This window comes from Notolepis coatsorum (assembly GCF_963971535.1).
Source record: "Notolepis coatsorum genome assembly, chromosome: 10".
Taxonomy (NCBI): domain Eukaryota; kingdom Metazoa; phylum Chordata; class Actinopteri; order Aulopiformes; family Paralepididae; genus Notolepis; species Notolepis coatsorum.
Genome location: NC_140174.1, coordinates 65,259,609 through 65,282,108, shown reverse-complemented (window position 1 = coordinate 65,282,108; position 22,500 = coordinate 65,259,609). Strand labels below are relative to the sequence as shown.

Here is a 22,500-nt window from a genome sequence, read left to right as displayed (position 1 = left end):
AAAAGCCAATATCGGACATCCCTAATTTTTACATTTATGGCACCAGAGTAAATGCAATGTTATTTTACAATATCACACGTCACACCTATGAGATACCCGTTAGTTCATCAGAATATCGGCCTGTGCCAAAGCAAGAAATAGTGTGCCTGCCTAAAGATGTTGCCTTCTCAAACTGTGTGTGAGATCAATTCATTGTCAGACCTACTGAGGTCCTACCTAATGTCCTATTTGTAAATAGCTATGAAAGTAAAATGTACCGCTATCACAGTGATGTCATAATGCACTGCACAACTGTCATACAGGTAGGCCAATTTCTGCCAATCTGCCAATTTCCAAACAGTGCTATCCACAAATATTCAGGTTGATCCCAGGTACATGTCCTCCTCAATGGTCCTCCAAGGCCACTTTGCATTGTGGGATTAGTAGTTTTGTATAATAATAATAATAATAATAATAATAATAATAATAATAATAATAATAATAATAATAATAATAATTTCATAGAGCCTTTCATGAGACCCAAGGCGCTTAACAGTGGGGGGCAACTAATGGGAAGGAGATCAGAGGAACAATTCAGTCAAAAAAGAAAAGAGGGTAATCAGGCAGAGTCATTAATACATTTGGTGAAGAGGTGAGATTTGAGTTGAGATTTGAATGAGTCCAGGGATGTAGCATTTTGGATGTTTGGAGGAAGGGAGTTCCAGAGGGTGGGTGCAGCAACAGAGAAGGCTCTGGGACCAACAGTGTGCAGGTTGGTGGTGGGGATGGAGAGGAGACCTCAGACCGTCCAAACGTTAAAGGTCCCATATTTTGCTTTATCTTTTACTTTTTGGGCAATTTTACACAATTCCTAGTCTATGGAACACATCTGTACGTTTATTTTCAATACAATTCATTGTTTTGTATTTTTAATCAAGAACTTTGGTGCACCACTTTCTGCCTTTCCAAATTCCAAGCTGTTTTTGGCTGGGCTGCCCATACTCGCAATGCGCTTTGATTGACAGTCACCCACCTGCACTAGCAGATACGAGAGAGAGAGAGAGAGAGAAAGAGAGAGAGAGAGCTCCCCCCCCCCCAATCCCTCCCACCCATTTTATCTAGTGAAGCTGCTGTCTTCTCTGTGAGTGATTGGGTTGGCTAGCTAGCGGCTAATGTTACGTTAACGTTACGAGGGTGCATTGCAAAACTTATTTAGAAGCATTGAAGTTCTCACTGCACATAGAAACAGCGCGGGGGAAAGCTGGGATTCATAAGCACTCTGGAGCTATGCTGTCGAACCCTTTTGAGGAACAGCTGAAGGTCTCTGTTGTCGAAACCGTTTCCGCATTATTTTCACTCACTGCTCATATAAACGTATCACAGTTGATTGTGGGCGGGCGGTGGCAGATCAGAGTTCTAACACGTATTGTTACACGTCACAGATTGACGTAAATTCAGAATGGCTTAGTTCAGTGGGGGAGGTTCCTGCCTCAGCTATACTGAAGAAATGGGACTGAGTAGAGATTTCACATCTAGGCAGTGTTGGTACAACCCCACATTGCTAGAATACAATGCAAACCACTGGAAAAGGCCATTTATAAGATAGGGGACCTTTAAGAAGTTATAACTGTCAAACTAAATTAATGTGTGCAAAACTGTTTAAATGTTTTGGATGTGTGTGAGATTATGTGCAAAATATACCAGCATTGTTTTTTGGTGAAGTGCCCCTTTAAGTTCAGAGCAGAAAAGTCCATAATAATAAAAAAAGGTTACCAGTAAACGTGTTAGTATTCTTGTGACATAGTTGTAAGATAAGTACTTCAATAATCTCAGAGGGGACATTGGGCAGCAAAACATCTCAGGGACTCACAGCAGCTATACAGCTCTATAAAGAAGGAGGAAGATCTAGTACTTTACCCTGCGTTACCACCTCCATTGTCAGCTAACTGCTAGCATCTGCAGCAATATCATTCTCATTTCTGCCAATCGACTGGATGCCGTGCATTCCTGTGTATCAGCGACAGATTGTTGTTTTGAAATTGGTTTCCTGTACAGGAATATATCTAGTTTCCCAATGATGTGTAGAAAGAGGGTTATTGAAGCAGTCTTTCTATCTGTCTTGGATTATGGAGATGTGATTTATAGAAATGCTGCCCCTTCGACTCTCAAACCATTAGATTCTGTTTATCATTCTGCTCTTAGATGTATCCCTGGTGACAGATATGATACACACCACTGCATCTTATATGAGAAAATGGGTTGGTCTTCTCTGGTATTTATTTATCCTTAAGGCCATTAACACATTCGGGGCCATTCGATTGCCCCATCTAGCTATATCTGGGCCAGCTTTCCATTACATAGTTTCACTGTGCGTCACGTCACGTAACGTTGTTTATAGAGCTAAATCTATATTCTATATTATAGCTATGGATACAATACCATGGTCATTTGACAGTAACTATCTTCCGTTGAAGATGCAAAAAATAATGAATTTGTTCATGAATTCGTTCACGCGTTATCCCGTGGTGAATATGAGTATAATTTCGGAATGATCCGGGCTAATTCCTGGGAGGCCGGCTACAGGGCGCAACGTGAATTCTACTGAAATCATTGGCGTTTCGTCCCTGGACACGCTACTATTTTCAAATCAAATCTATATCATAGGTATTATGTTTCATCATGAATGCATGAAAAGGGGGGGGGGGGGGTCGTTTCTGATTATTTGATTGCCAGTAACGTCATTCGTTATTACCACAACACATGCCGATCAGGGGGATGGGTATGATAACCTTGCACGATCAAGCTGAAATTGACGTCAGATTGTCCTTACCTGTGGTCGGTGGTATTCCACAAATAATATTCCAATTATTTGATCGCCATCTGGTCCATCCTATGTCCATCTGGTCCACGACATAACCCACCACAATATATGGATCGGGGGTCCCGAAAACGATTCAATGTGATCGGGTGAAGCCCTAGGTTTCCCATTACTAGAAAAGTCCATCCGGAGCGGTTTAAACGTAGCACCCGGTCTGTAACAGGGTTTACTGCACTCTCGATACAGCCTACTAGCAGGATCTGGCCGGTACTGCACCTTCGGAGTCCCAGTATGAGTCCCAGCCTTTTAACGGCAACATACAGGTCCCTGACATTGAATAGGATATTAAAATAAAAAAAGGAAAACAATCCAAAAACGTTAACCGCTGGCGCCCAATAACGTATATATACATGGATGGCCCCGAAAAATTACCTCCTTATCGCACATCACTATTAGTTCAGAACACTAGACCCTATATGACTCGCTCTAATGATTTGTCCCCCATGTACAGACCCAACTTGGAAAATCAGCCTTTCATTATAGTGCCCCTACTACATGGAACTCTCTTCAGCTCTCACTGAAGATGAAACTACCTATAACGCAGGGGAAGTTTAGAGGTTTACTTGCAGGCCTGCCTGCAACAGTCTTTAACTGTTTTTCTTAGCCTACTTATATTAGTTTAGGGCAGTATATAGTCTTTCAGGTGTTTCACATATTGGTCTTTGTTGTCGTCATTTGGGACACAGTTTCCGGTGGGGCGTGTCGTGGCTGGAGGGGGACACGGGTAGTTTGAGTATACTTGGATTGTTTGTGTGTAGTGGTGGGGGTGTAATTTCTGTGGGCTGTTTTGTTGCCTCTGGTCCTGGTGGCCTGGTCAGTGCGGGGGGATCTGTGGATTCTATGTTTTTGCTTTCAGATTCTATGGGGGGGTGGCGGGTCGTGTGCCCCATGGCCTGTAGCCATGCCGAGGGGGGCGGTGATTATGGATGTTTGGGTAGATGCATGGACATGGTGGTGGTTGGATGGGGGGGCGTGTGGCATTGTGGTTGGTCTGGGATGGCTCTGGGACCTTTGTGGCACTTTGGGGTACTGTGGGGGTTATGATGGGTTCTTCCTGCGGGGGATCCCTGGGGTGTCGGTCGGTTGCGGGAGTTTAGCGATGGGGCCTGGCCGGGGTCCTTCGGGGCGCATACGGGGAGCTGATGTTCGACTCTGGGGGAGGTCTGGGCGGGCGGTTTGGTTGGAGCCTATGGCGCCTGTGGCTTCGACTGGACCTTTCCTGAACCTTCCCTGGAGTTGGGTATTGGTCTCTTGCATGTGCTTTGGTGGATTTTTGGTTGGTCTTCATCGTTGGGCTCCCTCGGTTCGCTGACTGGTTTTGGGGTTCCTTGCGTGGAGGGCTCGCTGTGGCTTCTGCTGTGTTCTTCTGCATGTCTTCTCGTTTGGCCGCTGTTGTGTTTGTCTGCTTGAGTGTGTGAAGTCGTGTCTCCTTTGGCGTGGCTGCGGGTCCTGGGGTGTGTGGTCTGTCATTCCTCTGTGGAGTTTTGGGGGTGGGGGCGTGGTGTTTGCTGGTTTTCCTTGTGGTGGCGGCGGCGCTGGTGCCGGGGTAGATGGAGCGCCCCGCGGGGTTGGCATTCCCATTGCCGTGCATGGCGGTGTGAGTGGCGCGCGGGCTGTTTGTGTTTTCCTTCGGTCATGGCATGCTTTATCGGGGGTGTGTGTCTTGGATGGGGATGTGAGAGGGATTGATGTGTGAGGTGTTCGGGGGACTGACTGTTCTGGGGGGGTTCACATGCCTTCGAGCGACATTGTACTATTGTACTTATTTTATGCCTATTCTTAAATCTGCACGTTTACATTGCACTACTTTTATTGTATTTTATACCTATTCTTATGTCTGAAATGTATGCAATTTTTTTATTTTGTCAATTTGTGTGCTGTGTTGTTTTATGTAAAACATTTATACGAATTGCTGTGGTGCACTCTGGACTGAGAGTACTATGTAGATAGTTATTAATATTTATTATTGTTATATTGTAGAAATGTGTCCATTGTCGCGGCTAGGTGGTGTAGTGGGCAAGGCGCTCGCCACCAATGCAGGAGACGCTGGGTTCGAGCCCAGCACTCCACATTGCTACCAGTTTGGCTGGTCGTTCATACTAACACAATTGGCAGTGTTAGGGGTGGGAAAGCTGGTGGGTGGGTCCTGGTCGTTGTAAACAGCGACTCCTACAGTTAGTTCGGGGCGCCTGCTCAGCGAGGAAAAGATCTAAGGGGGGTAGTGTGATCCTTCCACACGTTACACCCTCTCAGTGAGAGTCCGCGCTGCCAGGTGAAAAGAAGCGGTTGATTGGCTACACGTGTGTCAGAGGAAGCATGTGATAGCCTCCACTCTCCCAGACCGACTGTGGGGGGTAGGTGCGCAGCGACCAGGAAGGGGATTGGGACTTGGGATGGGAGAAAAACGGAGGAAAAAGGAGGGGGGAAAAGATAAAAAAAAAAAAAAAAAATTGTCAATTGAAATGTCTGTAAAGTCTCGACTACATTGAAAATGAGGGTGATCTCAATTGTAATTTCGAGAATAAATAAAGGTTGATGATGATGATGATTGTTGTGAGGCATAGTAACGTCTAGTCAATATGTCACTGTAATATAATATTGTAATAGTGTGTGTGTGTGTGTGTGTGTGTGTGTGTGTGTGTGTGTGTGTGTGTGTGTGTGTGTGTGTGTGTGTGTGTGTGTGTGTGTGTGTGTGTGTGTGTGTGTGTGTGTGTGTGTGTGTGTGTGTGTGTGTGTGTGTGTGTACTGTATGTGTTTATCAGGCCACAGATCCAGACCTTGGTGCCAGTGGTGTGGTCCATTATCGTCTGGTAAACCATCAGAATCTGTTCTCCATCTCCAGCAATGGAACCATCCTCACTTCAGCGCCGCTTGACAGAGAGGTCAGATAATCACTTTGTTGATTGTTTAAAGCTACAATGTGTACGATTTTCTATCACAAATTATTACTTTTTATTTTTTATTTAGCTCCAAACCACATCTTAACGTGGACAATGCAAGGGGGGGACTGTTATGACAGGACTCTAAAATAATCATATTGACGATATCAGTCCACTCCAATACCAGAAGTCTTTGTATATAGGAAGTTGTGTGGCTTTAGTCAGGTTTCACAGACTCCAAACATGTGAAGACTGTAAACTTTAATTAAATCAATGTTCAGTAACACTTTAGTTGATAGTGATCTGATGTCGATAAGGCCAATTGTCAGACTAGGTATCTAGTTATCAGAATGATTTACAGTGTTATGGTTCAGTCTCATTGCTATGATTAATCGTGTGCAGACGTACCGGGTAATGAAAGGCATGCCGATGAAGAGATGTACTTTTTATTGGCTATGTGGTGCTGCAGTAATTAACTGGAGCAGTGCTTGTGCCAGTGGGGGTGATCATTGCCCCTAATCCAGAGAACTCCAGAATCCAGAAGAAATGTGTCGCTATTGACAACTTGGATGGAAGCTTACACAGTTATCTGTACGCCACCATCATTGTTTTGTGGAGGGCATGCTAAACCAAGGGCTAGATCCACAAAGAATTGATTGCACGGTGCTAATTGCACCTGCGCAGTGATTGATTGAATGAAAATTGTATTAACAGATTGCAGAATGGGTACAATACAGTATGGCTCAATACACACAATTGTTGGGAACATGTCTATGTTCTCCGGGTTCTATGTTCCCCAGGTTCTATGTTCCCCGCTCGCGATAAAAAGGGTCAACTATGTTCCCCGGGTTCTATGTTCCCCGCTCCCGAAAAAGCGACCGAGTTGTGTGAGGGCCAACCATGTCAGCTTGCTTCATTCTCTGTCATTACGGTAGTGTTCTCAAACGTACACGTCACTACTAAAAAAAGGTCCTATGTTCCCCGCTACTCCCGAAAAAGCGACAGAGTTGTGTGAGGGTGTAGATAAATGGTGCAACAGATTCGCACGTAGGCCTATCAAAGATAATATGTTCAATACACCATAGTATTATAAATGGGTCTTAACAAGATAGCCAACATCACATAGGCCTATCAAAGATAATATTGTAGCGTTCTGTCATACCGTCATTGAAGAATGAGGAGAGTTGTATGTTTCTTTTGTGTCATTTAATTCCAGACTCAACCATTACATACAGGTCCAAAACACTTCGCTTGTTATGTCCACACAGCTGTTCTCTCGGATCGCACACAGGTTGGTGTCTTCAAACAGGCCAACCAGATAAGCGATAATCAATCCAAAATAAGCTTTTATTGCTTACACATACAATCACACACACGGCTCTCTGCTCTCTTTCGGCTCTCGCTCTCTCTCGGCTCTCGCTCTCTCTCGGCTCTCGGCTCTCGCTCTCTCGGCTCTCGGCTCTCGCTCTCTCTCGGCTAGAAATTAATTAATATGAAACTGTGGTACACTGTACAATCAATAACACTTTATAATACTCGAGTGACTGACGGACATTTCCCGATAGCGCAATCTGTCTGAACCTGTATAAGTACATTCATATGAAACTGTTGTTTCCCCCCCGGATATATAGGAGAGGCACCGGAAGTTATGTTGTTGTCATGGTTACACGCGAGAGAACAGCTGTGTGGACATAACAAGTGAAGTGTATTGGACCTGTATGTAACGGTTGAGTCTGGAATTAAATGACATGAAAGAAACATAAAACTCTCCTCATTCTTCAATGATGGTATGACAGAACGCTACAATATTATCTTTGATAGGCCTACGTGCGAATCTGTTGCACCGCCGGTAGCCGGTGCGCTCTTACAGGCAGCCTTGGTGGCGAGCTGCGGGGAATATAGAACCTTTATTTCAGCGGGGAACATAGGACCCTTTTTTTGTTCGGGAGCGGGCGCGACCGGGGAACATAGAACCTTTATTTCTGGAGCGGGGAACTTAGAATTATAATTTTTTTTAGCGGGGAACATATAACCCGGGGAACATAGGGATGACCCCCAATTGTTAAGGGGATGCAGACCAGAGAAAGACTTTCGTCTTGTTTACATCAGGGTCCCCCATTTTCAATTCATAATGAATTGTAAATAAGGGTGCAATTAGCACCGTGCAATCCATTCTTTGTGGATCTAGCCCCAAATATCGTCTGCGGTATTTCCCCATGTTCCTTCCTTGCAGCAGCGACTCTTGAAGTTGTACAATCCACTCTGCGTTCTAAACAACACCAACAGTTTAAAATGTGTATTACTTTACCCTGCGTTACCACCTCCATTGTCAGCCAACTGTTAGCATCTGCAGTGATATTCTCATTTCTGCCAATCGACTGGATGCCATGGCACTGGATGCTAGCAGTTAACTAACAATGGAGAAAGCAGGGTAAATCACTACACATTTTTAACTGTTGGCAGTTTTTAGAACGCAGAGTGGATTGTACAACTCCAAGGTGCCTTTCAAGTGCCACTGCTGCAAGGAAGGAGCATGAGAAAGACTGCGAAAACCTATGATGGTGGAAGTTTCAAGTTTCTTTAATAGTTGTCATACAGAAGTACAGAATACTTTTATACAAAATGCTTCTCTGGAGCGTAACAGTAAGAAGCCTTTTGTATAAAAGTATTCTGTACTTCTGTATGACAACTATTAAAGAAACTTGAAACTTGTAGACGTACGTAAGCATAAGCGTCCATCAAAATGGTCAATATTGGCACAGTTATCTTGAGGGCTAGGCTAGGGTAATAGGAGAGGATTTCTTTATGCTTAGATAGCAGTAGGTGTATAATGACAGTGATGGGCTGCCTGATCTGGAAGGGACATAACTATATGTGGTGTTGGGATGGCTGATTTAACCCTCCAGGCACCTTTGTCGCAATTCTCGTCAAATAACCTTTTTTCACTTGCGTTTGTGGATAGCGTTGGCTATATTTTATGTAAGTATAGCTCAGTATCACATATTTGAGTCACATTACAATAATCCATGTTTTTTTTTTGTTTTTTTTTATCACTACGCGTTTTATACACCTTCCACCCTAGTCGCAGAAATTAACAGGTTGACTCCCATGTAATTTTTTTTTTAATACACAGCCTGTACAGTTTAAAATTAGAATGATTGATAAGTAACATGATAAAAGGATGGATGATGCCTCCAAGAGGTTTGTGCATGTCTTCATTTTCAGGATTTTAACTATTATTTTCTTTAGGGTTAGGGTTATGGTTAGGGGTTAGGGTAGGGTAACCCTAACCCCCTAACCCTAACCCTAATTAAAATAATATATATAAATATATATATATATAAAATATAAAATATATATAAATATTCTATATGTATGGTGAGGACTGAAGTTAATAATGATATTTATGAAAAAAATACATGAAAAAGATTTGTTTGAATGAGATCGCAGTTTCCGTCACTAGGGAGAACGTTGGGTTTTTCTTTTTTTTATATATATTTAATTTTTTTAGAATTTTTTAAACATAACATCAAATTAGACACACAAGCATTAACAGTAAACATCCAATGAAATCACCATTTGAATCATTATAAATGTAGTTTACGAGATATATACCTAATACTTGCTATCTAATACCCTACATATATGCTCTTGCTCGCTCACCCCCCCCCCCGGACCCCCACTTGGATAATCCATCCATTTTCATTCGTTTCTAACCAGGCACTACAATTCATATGCTAGCTTTTATTCTCTCCACCACTTCTAACCAGATTGCAATGTTGGTTTCACTGACACCTAAAATTCTTGCTGTAGACATTTCTAGATAAATCACATCGAGATAGGTAAGAACCCATACCTTCCGGCAAATTTTTTCCGATTGAAACCATTATGATTTTATACTCAATTAAGGAGGGGAATTTCCATAAGATCGACAATATTGCACTCATAACAGTCCTCCTTAAAAAAGACAAAGACCCCACCGATTGCGGTAGTTATAGACCCTTAAGCCTCCTCGGAACCGATATCAAGCTGTATTCCAAGGTATTAGCCATCAGACTTCAAAAGCATATGACGTCTTTAGTTCATCCTGATCAGACTGGCTTCATAAGAGGCCGCTTGATCACGGATAATATAAGACGGTTATTACATGTGCTAGATGCCAGCAAGGATGACACCCCACCTATAGCGATGCTGTCCCTGGAATGCGATGAAAGCCTTTGATAGGTTGGAATGGTCTTATTTATGGGCAGTACTAGAAAGGATGGGATTAGGAAAAGGATTCATTGATATGATTAAAGTATTATACAAAGACCCATCGGCCATGATTACAACAGGTATAATCACCTCCGAAATCTTTCCGGTATCGCGCTCTTCCAGACAGGGTTGCCCTCTTAGTCCCGGACTATTCGCTCTATCATTAGAGCCTTTAGCACAATATATAAGACAATCCCAATCCATAGAACCAATCGCAATTAAGGGCACACAACATCATATTAGTTTATATGCGGACGACGTAATATTGTTCATGCAAAACCCTAACACCTCAATGCCTCATCTTCTCAAGTTGATTGATGACTTTGGCAATCTATCGGGATTTAGGATAAATTGGCCAAAGTCGGCCTTCCTTCCACTTAATGCCCCTGCAAAGAATATACTCCTTCCAGAAAAAATACCAATGGTTAAACACTTCAGATGTTTAGGAGTTGAGGTATTCCCTACTATAAGCCAAACAGTGAAGTACAATTACATAAAATTCCAAGATAAGATCAAATACGACTTTGGCAGGTGGTCCAAACTTAAAAACTCAGTACAGGCATGAGTATCAATAGTTAAGATGGATGTTTTACCTAGAATCAACTTCATTAGCTCAATGTTACCGTTACCCCCTCCTGATGGTTACTGGAAAAAATTACACTCCACCGCATATACATTTATTTGGAATAACAAACCTCCATGAATAAAAAGATCCACCGCACAGAGAAACAAAGCCGACGGAGGTTTGGCATTTCCAGACTTTTACCACTATTTTAAAGCGTACTCTTTAAGACCACTGACAACCTGGTTTGACTCCCAAGCATCTGTATCCTGGAGAAACTTAGAAGAAAATATAGTAGCACCACATAGACTGCAGGACATAGTATACACCATATTATCAATTAAGCAATGTGTATTAAGCCCCAGTATACCCGTTCAGTTTGATAAGCCCATCAATCAGTGATCTGCTCGTCCGGCCTCCACAGCGTCATGCAAGGCCGAGACTTTCAAACCCCTGATGAGTTCATCGAAGACTGGTCATACTGTATGCTCGCCCTGTCCCCTCACGTCAAGGTGTTAACCTTGATAAGAGTTGCAAGGTCTATATTTTATTTAACAAGCAAGATCTATTGATAATCCTTTCCTTAGTAAATCTACTTGAGTGTTCAAATAGGGCTACCATTAATCAAGTGATAATCCTTCCCTCGTATATCATAGGGGGCTGGTGAGTGTACATTTCACACAGCTTATATGAATGAGGTAATTTGTTCAAATGTTTGCCGTCAGGAAACCCCTTTAACATTGAATGAAATAGATTACAAATTTGTTTGTCCTCTCTACGCTATTTTAGAGAAAAGACAGACATCTGTACATATTATACCTAAGATCTATACATAATGAATGAAGTATTTCTATGTCATGTGTCTTCCCGAATGACAATAATACTATATGTTATTCTCCTCATAAGATGAGCTGAAAATCAGGTGCAGCATTGTAAATCTAACCTGTAAAAAATTAAATAGAATGCTAAATAGGAGGTCAATCATAGGGGGGCCATCCTTAGTAAACCGGTCTTATTCTCAAGCTCCTTACACCGCACAGCTTTGAGAATAGACGCTAAAAGAATAGAATGATATTATAGCTTACCAGTATTTTTAGAAGAAGTAACAAGAAGAAAAAGATTTAGTTTCAAAAAGTTTTAATTAAAAAATACAAGAGTTACAAAAGAATGCACAATTATCATATGATCTCTATCAGCAAAAAAAGGCCTCAAGTCAAAGTAAAAAAGACAAGTCTCCTCGCTTCACGGGGTGTTTATATAATACAGAATACGTCATAAGATTACACCCCTCTTGACAGTACAGTCCCAATCAGTGTACAATACGTAATAATGACAACTCCTCTTCCATCCCTTCTTTACTGTAACTAAAAAAGTTACAGATTAATTTGTGTTGGGAAAATCCCTAATACCACACTGCATGTTGCAAGCAAGAAATAAAGAAATATATAGCCTATATGTTCAATACAGTACTCATATACTTTAAACCTTGGTTAATATGTTTTATACATCATACATGTAGTTTCAAAATGTATAAATGCTCTCTCTCTGCCTTATGACAGGAAAGGGTTAACCGTGCACTTTTCCTCCTCGCCTCCTCTGAGTGGAATATTCAAGGTTGTCTGTACAGAGGCCACATTCCAACAGCAACAGAAGGTTTCTCTTTCATACTATAGTGTGAATTAGATATAGTAGTATACAGGTTCACACAAGTAGGGAGGAGAAATATATAATAAAAAAAAGACATTCTTCATAATCACTGACTTTTAAATCAGGGCCATACTTATTCTATTAACAAGTTAATCTAATACATTGATTCAAACAGATATATGTTTAATTTTCAGTGTTTCTGGAGTATGGTTTCACATAGTACCCTCACATTGGGACCCTCTTCGTCTTGCGTCTGGCGCGCGGTGTGGTCGTTTAGGATTCTGGTACTCCGACCAGAATCTGGTAGGTGGTGAGGGGGGTGATCCCTCATGTATCCGAGAGGTCATCATTCTTTGGTCACGCTGGCTGTGGCCTTTGACACAATGCGAATTGAAATTTGGCCCCCTTATTACACGTGATCCGGATATGGCGTGAAACACAAAAAATATATTCTAACCAACATAAATGGCATAGTCATACTCCCCTATTCAATAACAATGCACTCCTTATTGGAAAACGACCTATAAGATACCCCAAATGGGAAAAGCAGGGCATACACACATTGGGAGATGTTTTCAACAAACAGGGTTTTTGTAGCTATCAAGATATACATAAAAAATGTAACCTCACCACTTCCACATATTATTTTTACGCACAGTTATTGGATTGTTTGAAGGCTCATGGAGTCCCATTAAGGATACCAATTGAGCACCACAGATATCACAAATTCTTCTATGAAAGAGAGACATCGAGAGGCTTCGTATCTGATTTTTATCATCACTTACTAACGTCCTCGTATGGAATCCTCCCCCTAGACTCAGTCTGGAGGAGGGATATACCAGACTTGGAAATAGATTTTGATTGGCAAGAAGTCTGGGCAAACGTTCGAATTGCGTCACGTAACCCGGACCATCAACAAATTAATCTTAATTATATTCATAGGACATACCTGACTCCTATAAGATTGAACAGAATGGGACTTAAACAAGACTCCAGATGGTCCTTATGTACAAATGGGGATGAGGGTACATTTATGCACATGTATTGGGATTGCCAACCGGTTAAGATATTCTGGAAAGAAGTGTCCCAGCAATTATCAGAATTCTTATTTCTGAACATACCTGTACACCCCTCTGTATTGCTGTTGAATGATGTTTTTCAGTTTGCAGCCCCTATACAGCTAAAGAGTTCTCACAGCTGCTAAAAAGCTGATAGCATCACGATGGTTTCAACCGGAAAGTTGGGAGTTGTTTGAAGGGTGACTGGAGGGTTAAGCAGCCATGCCTGCAGTGGGTCAAGCTAGTTAGACCTAGGAGCAGGGGTGGCTGTGCACCTGTTGGTTAAATCACCCATTCCCACACACTAGAGAGAGAGCCTTTGTCATGACAACAGCTCCTGGCTTGTATAACATTTTGCCACCTCTCTTCAGTAACCTGGTCTGCTGCTTGAACCGTCATCTCCTGGGTCGGAGAGCCACTTAGGTGGCATGTGGCAGGCAATACTCCCACACTATACTATGTAAACCCCCTTCTTACAGGTGAGGGGTCAGTATTACCTGATGGTCGAGGCATGGGACGGGGCGGTGAACCCACGGCGCTCCAGGTTAACTCTGTCAGTCACCGTCCTGGATGTGGATGACAACAGTCCAGTGTTCACCAAACCGGCTTACACCATCAGCTTACCAGAAAACTCCCCCAAGGACACGGTTATTGTACAACTAAAGGTAAGACTGTTTGTGTGGTTGCTTGTGTGTGTGTGTTTGTGTGTTATACCATGTTTAAAGGGGTCATATATTTATCTTTTCACAAATTGTGTTTTCAAATACCATGTGCCTCAGCGTAAGAGAAAAATGTGCGCTTTGTGTTTTTATGAATAATCTTGAGGATAGTTGAAATGTTGCGTTACTGAACCCTGATTGGCAGACAGTACGAGCCCTCCCGATAAAATTTTGCAAACCTGTTGATTTGAGGCATTCCAGAGTGTTAGATCTGGACCACAATCAGCCAGTATCACCTCTTCATCTGTTGGCTCGTGTAGTTTCTGCGTTGTGTTTATCTCTTGATCTTCTCATACCGGCTGTACATCGTGGTCATTCCCCTTTAATCCAATCCGTACTCATAAGAATTTGACACTTGACAGCGTAATACCTTTCTTGGAAAACGTTGTTTATTCCATAAACAAAAGCCTCGTAATCAGATGTTACCCATTTCGTATTGTCCTTGAAAAGTCTTTGAAAGAAACTACAATCATTATTCGAATGATCTCTCCTTTCACCCCGCTCGGTGGTCATCGCGGCCTGGTGCCTGTCGTCGTGGCACTTCTCTAGTGCTGCCCTCCCCCCTCCTCTTTGCGAGGGAAGGAGGGAGCCGTCTCAAAGTCTCTGATGGTTCTTCTCTTCTGTGTGGTTCGTTTCTCAGTCTGGCTTACACCTGGAAGAAACGTACTTTTCTATATTCTCGCCATAGCAACGACAGGCCCGGCCTCTCTTCTGTTGCTATGTGACGCGCTGTCGTGACAACCGCCATTCACCCCAACCCACATTAAACGTTCGTTCTATTGATGTCTCTCTGCCTGCCTACACTTTCAATGCTTATCAAGATGCTGAATGACCTTGAAGCCACACACACCCTTCTTGCTGTTAACCCACTGACTGCTGCTAAACACACTGACTCTCTCTGTTGTATTTCTTCTCTGAGGCCATGGTTACACTGGGGAAAACAGCAAAGTTTTTGTTGCTGAATGATTACGTTTGCATGTCCAAGTTAAAAAGAAACGCCGTTTTGGCAGGAAAACACGTTGTCCTAGTGGCAACGCTGAAAAGGTGTTTTCATTTTGGAAACTCGCCAAAACTCGGCGACAATGGTGCCATGTAATCTGCGTGAGCCGGATATGGAGCCGTTCTTGCTCAACGGCCATGCGCAGTAGATACCGACGTCCGCGTGCCCTCACCAACGTCCGGTGACAACGTTGTAGAGAACCGGTAGAGAACAGGATCCAGCCATATTTTTGGACATATTCCAAATTTGGACATATTTATGGACATAAACACAGAGGACCTTCCTACTGTGATCTACGCTTGCTTTGTGCTGCACAATTACTGCGAAGTGCACAAAGAAACTGTTACTTGTTATATTACGAACAGGATACACACACCGTGCGCTACCCACCTACCCAGTGGTACATAACGTTAGCCACTGGACAATCATCACAGTCACATCACTTTTTATCAACAAGCCCAAACATGCTAGCTAACGCCAGCTCTACAACATACCTTTAGTGATATCTTGAGGGCTGTGTGGGAACTCTTTCCCACTCGCTGTAGCCTCTTCTGGAGATGGATACAATTTGCAAAATCTAACGGCCAGGTCAGCATACTTTGTGGCGACAGACTCCCAGTCGACATTCAAGACCAAATGGCTGGTGTTGTAATCCAGCGTGACTGAAAGCAGCAGTATGACCTCGTCATCGGTCCAAGTAAACAGATCTCTTGAAACTTTCGCCATAGCAATCAAAATATTGTGGTCGATAGCTTTGTTGTTTACCTGTGGATGTGTGAACGCGGGTATGCGCTCTCAGGATTCGTGCGCGGACTAATACCTTCACGCGCATGCTCCGTGCTGAATTCGAGACGCGATCTGTTGCAGTCTGACCACGCCTCGTTCTGACAAAACGAAAGAGCTCACGAGACAAAACGACGTCTAACTTGCCTGTCATTACGTAGCATTCTGAAAAACAAAACTGAAACTGAAAATTGAAAACGAAAACTGACCCTACTGTAACCGCAGCCTGAGATGGCTATTTGCTGTCATTCACCAATATTGTACATATTGTACATTCTATACACTTTGAAAAACCTTGACATGCTTCAAGAGGGTACACTGATTCAATCACCGCAAACCAGTGTTTAGTCAACGAAAATTATGACTAAATATGGTCGTCAACGTAGCATTTTCTCCTGATGAAAACTAGACAAGACATCACGTTAATGGAGTAGAGATGGATACCGAATCCGGTACTTTTAAGGGTACCGACCGAATCACGTCGGTACTACCCGAGTACCGATTCACGTGAGATCCGCCGGTGCCACATTCGGTATTTTTTTTTAAAAGTTCGATGACGTCACGTTTCATTTACCGCGAAACTAAACCTATGAAGGTGTGCTGCACGTCACACGCACAATACACGCTTACCTAGGATTTGATTGATTCAATAACAAAGCAGTCGGGGCAATGGTAAGCCGAAAACTGTTGCAAGTGTTGTTACACTTTACAAAGCTAGATGCAGACAATGCTTGCTGCAATATTATATATATATATATTACAACAATTGTTCTAAATAAATAATGATATTATATCATTTTAGTTTGGATTTTTTTTTACACTGAGGTAGGTAGATCCTTTCAAATGTGAACGGTACCCAGACCCTATAATAGAGCTCATGGGACACTAACGGGATGCATTATTATTGCAATGTCGTTGACTAAAAACGACAACACAAAATGTAATTTACTTAATAAAATATTGCTTCTTGCAACGTCAACACTGTTTACTTGTTACTTGGTAGCTAACAGGAACTAATTTGCTGACAGGAAAGTAACAAACATAATTGTCCGTGCGGAACCCTTATCCCTGTTCCGTGGGTGAATTATTGTAATGTTCTGGGGTTTTGTGTGGTCGCTCTAGTTGTATGGTCGTAGGGGCACCACTGTTATGCTGGGGTGTGGTTTCCACCCGGGAGATAGGGAGGACGGACCGGATGTTACGTTGTTGTTGTGAACCTAGCGTATTAGCAGGTAGCTGTGTTGTGTATGAGAAGGGAAGTATCAACCTGTAAAACCCCATATTGAGCTGGAAATAAAGCACCATACAGAAAGAGGAAACTCTCCTCTTTCTTCCCTACATTACTGCATGACGGATCGCTACATTATGTTGATGCACCACAATAGAACACATTAAATAGCTTACATAAGTTTAAGCAGCTAGCAACATTAGCTTTTTTGTTTCAAAAAAGCTCACACCAACTTATGAGGCTGTAACTGAGTGGCGAGACTAAATCGAAACTAAACAAAAAAATACTGGGCGGCTATGTGGTGCAGTGGGCAAGGCGCTCACCACAATGCAGGAGATGCTGGGTTCGAGCCCAGCTCTCCGCATTGCTATCAGCTTGGCTGGTCGTTCATACAATTGGCAGTATTAGGGGGTGGAAGCTGATGGGTGGGGATCGGACGTTGTGGACAGCGAGTCCTACAGGTCGGTTGGTGCGCCTGCGCAGCAGAATCAGGAAGCGACAGGGGTGGCGTGCCCTCCAAACGCAGACCCCCGACGCTGAGAGATTGCGCTGTGCAGGTGATAAAGATGCGACATGCTGTTTCCTCGAGTACCGGAGGGGACACGTGATGTAAGGCTGAGTCCACATTGCAGCCGGCCTGTGGGAGGCATGGCCTAACATCGTTCGAGACAGGGGAGGGTAAGATTGGACGATACGAGAAATTGGGATGGGAGAAAAGAAATTAAAAGGGGAGAAAAAGTTGATAAAAAAAAAATACCAAACAAAAAATACTAAAACGAAAATGCTCAGACCTGTAGTTAACTAAAACTTGACTAAAGAAAAATAATAAAGGTGACTAAATATGATGAAAACAAAAAAGAGCATTTCAGACATGACTAAGACTAAAACACATTTTTTAAATAGCTGACAAAATTAACACTGCCGCAAACACAAGTGATTGCCACAGTAGAACCATAGTGTTAGGGATAGTGTTTGTCGGAGGACCCAATTACAGAAACAGAATGAGGAGAGAATAGGCAGATAGGCAGACGAGACGTGGAGCCAAGGGTGAATTGTAACAAACAGGTCTTTACTTCAAAAATGGGCAGTAGCAACAATAAAGATTCTCCAAGGGCAAGAACAAAACTCAGCAAGGCTGGCAGGAAAAGGATTGCAAAAACGAACTACAAAATAAACACTAACCAAAAACGATACATTGTGACGTGAAAACAAAGATGAGCAGCAACAAAACATGGAACACTAGAATACACTTACTATTAAACTGGAGCACGACAGAATCAGGAACAGTGGACATGAAAACAACAGTAACAAATGCAAGCATCAACCAAGGAACCGAAAAAATGAACCCACAACAAGGGTACACACACCAGATATAGGGGGAACAATTAACACTAGAGAGACAGCAGGGCAATTAGCAAAACGAGATGCACATGGGGTGAGACAACCAGGAAGGAAACACACAAGAAAATACAGAACACTAGACAAAGTAACATAACAACCATACAACCACACAAGGAACTAATAAACAAGGACATAACATTTAACAGGGGAGCAAGGATACTAAGTAGTAGGGGAAGGGCACAGAGAGACATGTAGACATTAAAGATATACCAGTGCACCAGGAGGGTATGCATGAGGGGATAAGGGGAAGTCGGATGAATGTCCAGCAGGGGGAGGTACAGAGTGAGGAGCATAGTTCATGAGTGGAGGACTATTGTTCATGGGTGGAGGGATATTGTTCATGGGTGGAGGACGTCTATGTGAGAGTAGGTGAAAAACGTGGGGGCTCTTGAAGAGTACAGGGGGAGGAGGTCCTGGGACAGGTGGGCCCTTACACATAGAAGATGAATAGTGATTGAGATACACACAGTAAGAAATCAGTGATCAGAGATTACATTTAAAAGGCTTTATTGACATGGTAAAAATAAAGCTGGCTCATTATCTCTCTCTCTCTCTCTCTCTCTCTCTCTCTCTTCTCTCTCCTCTCTCTCTCTCTCTCTCTCTCTCTCTCTCTCTCCTCTCTCTCTCTCTCTCTCTCTCTCTATCTATCTCTCTCTCTCTCTCTCTCCCATCATATCTCTCCCCCTGTCCTGTTTTCTCTCTTTGCCTCCCTCTCTCTCTCTGTCTCTCTGTCTCTCTTTCTTTGTGCCCCCCCCCCCCCCCCCCCCCCCCCCCCCCCCCCCTCTCTCAGGCTATAGATGCTGACGAGAGTTCTAACCTGACCTATAGGATAGGCCTGAAGGTTCTGGGCAGGTGACCCAGCTGTTCCATGTGGACCCATTAACGGGTGAGGTGTCAGTGCTCAGATGTTGGACTACGAGAAGCTGGCTGATCCGGACCCCACGTACACATACACTGTAGAAGCCACGGACGTAGGTGGGAAAATGCCACCAGGACTGGCCACTGTTACTGTGAAGATTACGGTGAGTGTGGGTGTGTATTTATGTTTACGTGTGTGTATGCATATGCATGTGTACTATGTGTACTGTGTCTGTGTGTGTGTGTGTGGTGTGTGTGTGTGTGTGTGTGTGTGTGTGTGTGTGTGTGTGTGCGTGGTGCGTGTGCAAGCGTGCGCAGGTGGCCCATGCCATGTCATGTCCTAAATCTGTTCATAATCACCTATGAAGATCTGTCAGTCTATTTTACTTCTCTGTCAATACAACTAATGGTACCTCTCTCTCTCTTGAGAGAGAGAGAGAGAGAGAGAGAGAGAGAGAGAGAGAGAGAGAGAGAGAGAGAGAGAGAGAGAGAGAGAGATTTTTTTATTTTTTTATAAAAACATTTATTTACATAATTCTCATTACAATGTACAATGTGTATGTCAATACAATTAAATAACTAACTACACATTATATCGGGCAACATGTGTCCCCATCACACTTAAAACCACATGAGATCTCACAATAAAAAAATGCAAAAAATACACCTGTCCTCTGCAACACAACAAAAAACATTGAAGCTCCACCCAAACAAAAAAAGTAACCATACTCCATTCAACACATAACATGTCATCAAGAACAACATATGAGCAACCCAAAAGGGTCCCGTCAGTCCATTTGTGTCAGTTCTTATATCCAGCGCATGAAAAAAATTCCCCTTCATCAGGACCTTCCGTTCCACCGAAAATATCCTGCAACAGGTATTGTTCCCCGACGCTCCGCGCTTCAGTCCAATCGTCCAGACAGACCCTGTTGTGACAGGCCGTCCTCAGCCCCAATAAAGAAGCCACTTCCTCTGACCCGGCTACATTCACAACATCTTTCAGTGTCATTGTCCCCAACTGCTTGCAGGACACTGTCCAAGCCCAGGTCTACTCCCTTCCTGAATGTCCAGCCAGGCTCCACACATCAGAAGCTCCATTATCATGGTAACATTATATTATCCAGTTTCCTGAGCTTCTGCACAATTTATCTCAGTCCTAAAAACTTCCTGGGAAGTGTACCCCCCATTGTTCTTCAACCTCATTTGAGTCCTTGCTGAAAAAATAAACATCTCCTAAAATCTTCAAAAAAATCTCCACTTTGACACTTCTCAAATTTTTTGTTGTGTGCAGGAACTTCTGTATCTGCCTGACTGCATAAAATGTTTTCCGTTGTGAATCAGACCACTTGAGAAGCATTTGGGAACTCATCTTCCTCAACACTTGAGATGTCATCCCCCATTGTTTTTCAACCGCACCCCATTGTTTTTCAACCTCATCCTCGTCCATGCTGGACTGAGAGGAACCTGTGTCTTATACACCCTCCTGACTCTCTTGACCAAACTTGTCACTCCTTCCTTATCCTGAGAGCCCACCCCTCCATCACTTCACACCACGCCATCCACTGTCTGACTGTTTACATTGTCCACCACATTCAGCTTTTCCCCTATTACTTCACTTGTCATATTTTTTTGATTCCTTTTTTTACCCTGACGCAGTGTTGGGCTTGGGGGGACAAAAAAAACTCTGCTCTCCCCTGTTACCTCGCCACTTGTTGAAGGGGGGGCAGCATCTCTGATTCCCCACCTCCTTACCTACACAACCACTGGTTGAGGGGGGAACAGCGTCTCCCACCCTCCCTCCTCTGTACCTGCACCACCCGCACCACCCCCTGTTACCCCACAGTCGCCACTAGTTGAGGGGGGGCAGCGTCCCTCACTCCTCCCTCCTCTGTACCAAGGCTCTGCTCCATACCTGCTACACCGGTTCTGTGGCCCTGCAGCTGGATACTATCTGCTGCACTACTGACGTTCTGCAAAGGGACACTGTTTACACTGCTGACGGTCTGCAGCGGGACACCGTCTACACTGCCGACGGCCTGCAAGGGACACTACCGACACTGCTGACGGTCTGCAGCGGGACACTGTTGTTGTCACTGCTCTCAGCTCCGCGCTGCCACACTCTTCCCTCCTCCACACCTGCGCTGAGCCCAGCGCCGCGCTCCTCTTGGGGCTGAGGCGCAGGTTGCCTTACCCCTCTCCCCGCACATTATCGGGAGATATGTCCCTCTTCCCGCATTTGAAACACTTTCCCGAATTTCCAGAACTCACAAAAACCACATAATCAAACTCATCAACCTTTATCTTAAAAACCAACTCAAGCTCCTCTCCGCTGTTGTTTAGAATCATTAAAACATGTCGCCTGTGTGAGACAACATGCTTCAAAAGCGGAGATTTACATCCCGACGACATTTTTCTTATAGGGGAAATTATCCTCCCATGTCGTGCTAGTTGACTTATCAATAGTTTGTCACTGATAAACAGCGGAACGTTGGAAATAAAGACATTTCTGCCTGGTGTGAAAAGAGCTCAACAGAAAGAAAAGCCCCATCAACACTGATCCCTGATTGAACCAGTGTCCGCACCTTGTCCAATGAATCAAGAAAAATCACCACTCCGTTCATTCTCAGCAGCTGATTTAATATTTCTATGTCCTGACAATATTTCCAACTGCCATACTGCAGTCCTCTACTGACACATTAGAAACAGATATCTTGATACCATGCTTTCTACCAATTTTGGAAAAGTCCATACTGGCGTCTGACGTCAACCAGCAAAACAGCCTGGCCGACTGCCAAACAAACAAAACACTCCCACTTAACCTATACACACAAAAACACACAGCAAACCCAACACTACACTATAATACAATATCCCATAAACAAATTAACAAAATAGACAGATAAAGATAGAAAAAAACTCACTACACCTCCTATCTCCAACCTCTCCAATCTCTCCAATCTCATTCCAGCATGCACTGAGAGAGAGAGAGAGAGAGAGAGAGAGAGAGAGAGAGAGACAGATAGAGAGAGAGAGAGAGAGAGAGAGAGAGACAGATGATACATTCTGATCTACAGCACCTATGTGCATATCTCTCTCTCTCTCTCTCTCTCTCTCTCTATCTCTCTCTCTCTCTCTCTCTCTCTCTATCTCTCTATCTCTCTCTCTCTCTCTTTCTTTCTCTCTATCTCTCTCTCTCTCTCTATCTCTCTCTCTCTAGCTCTCTCTCTCTCTCTCTCTCTCTCTCTCTCTCT

General features: G+C 43.4%; 1 protein-coding gene across 1 annotated transcript in view; it reads left to right on the top strand.

The window, feature by feature from the left end:
- Positions 1-22,500, top strand: part of pcdh15b (protocadherin-related 15b) — a gene marked incomplete at both ends in the record, with an annotated part of 695,468 nt that overhangs the window by 360,056 nt on the left and 312,912 nt on the right. The window contains 5 exon segments of the mRNA XM_084323056.1: positions 5,620-5,739; positions 13,737-13,922; positions 19,179-19,229; positions 19,232-19,292; positions 19,295-19,410. Of these exon segments, the coding sequence (XP_084179182.1) occupies positions 5,620-5,739; positions 13,737-13,922; positions 19,179-19,229; positions 19,232-19,292; positions 19,295-19,410 (534 nt within the window).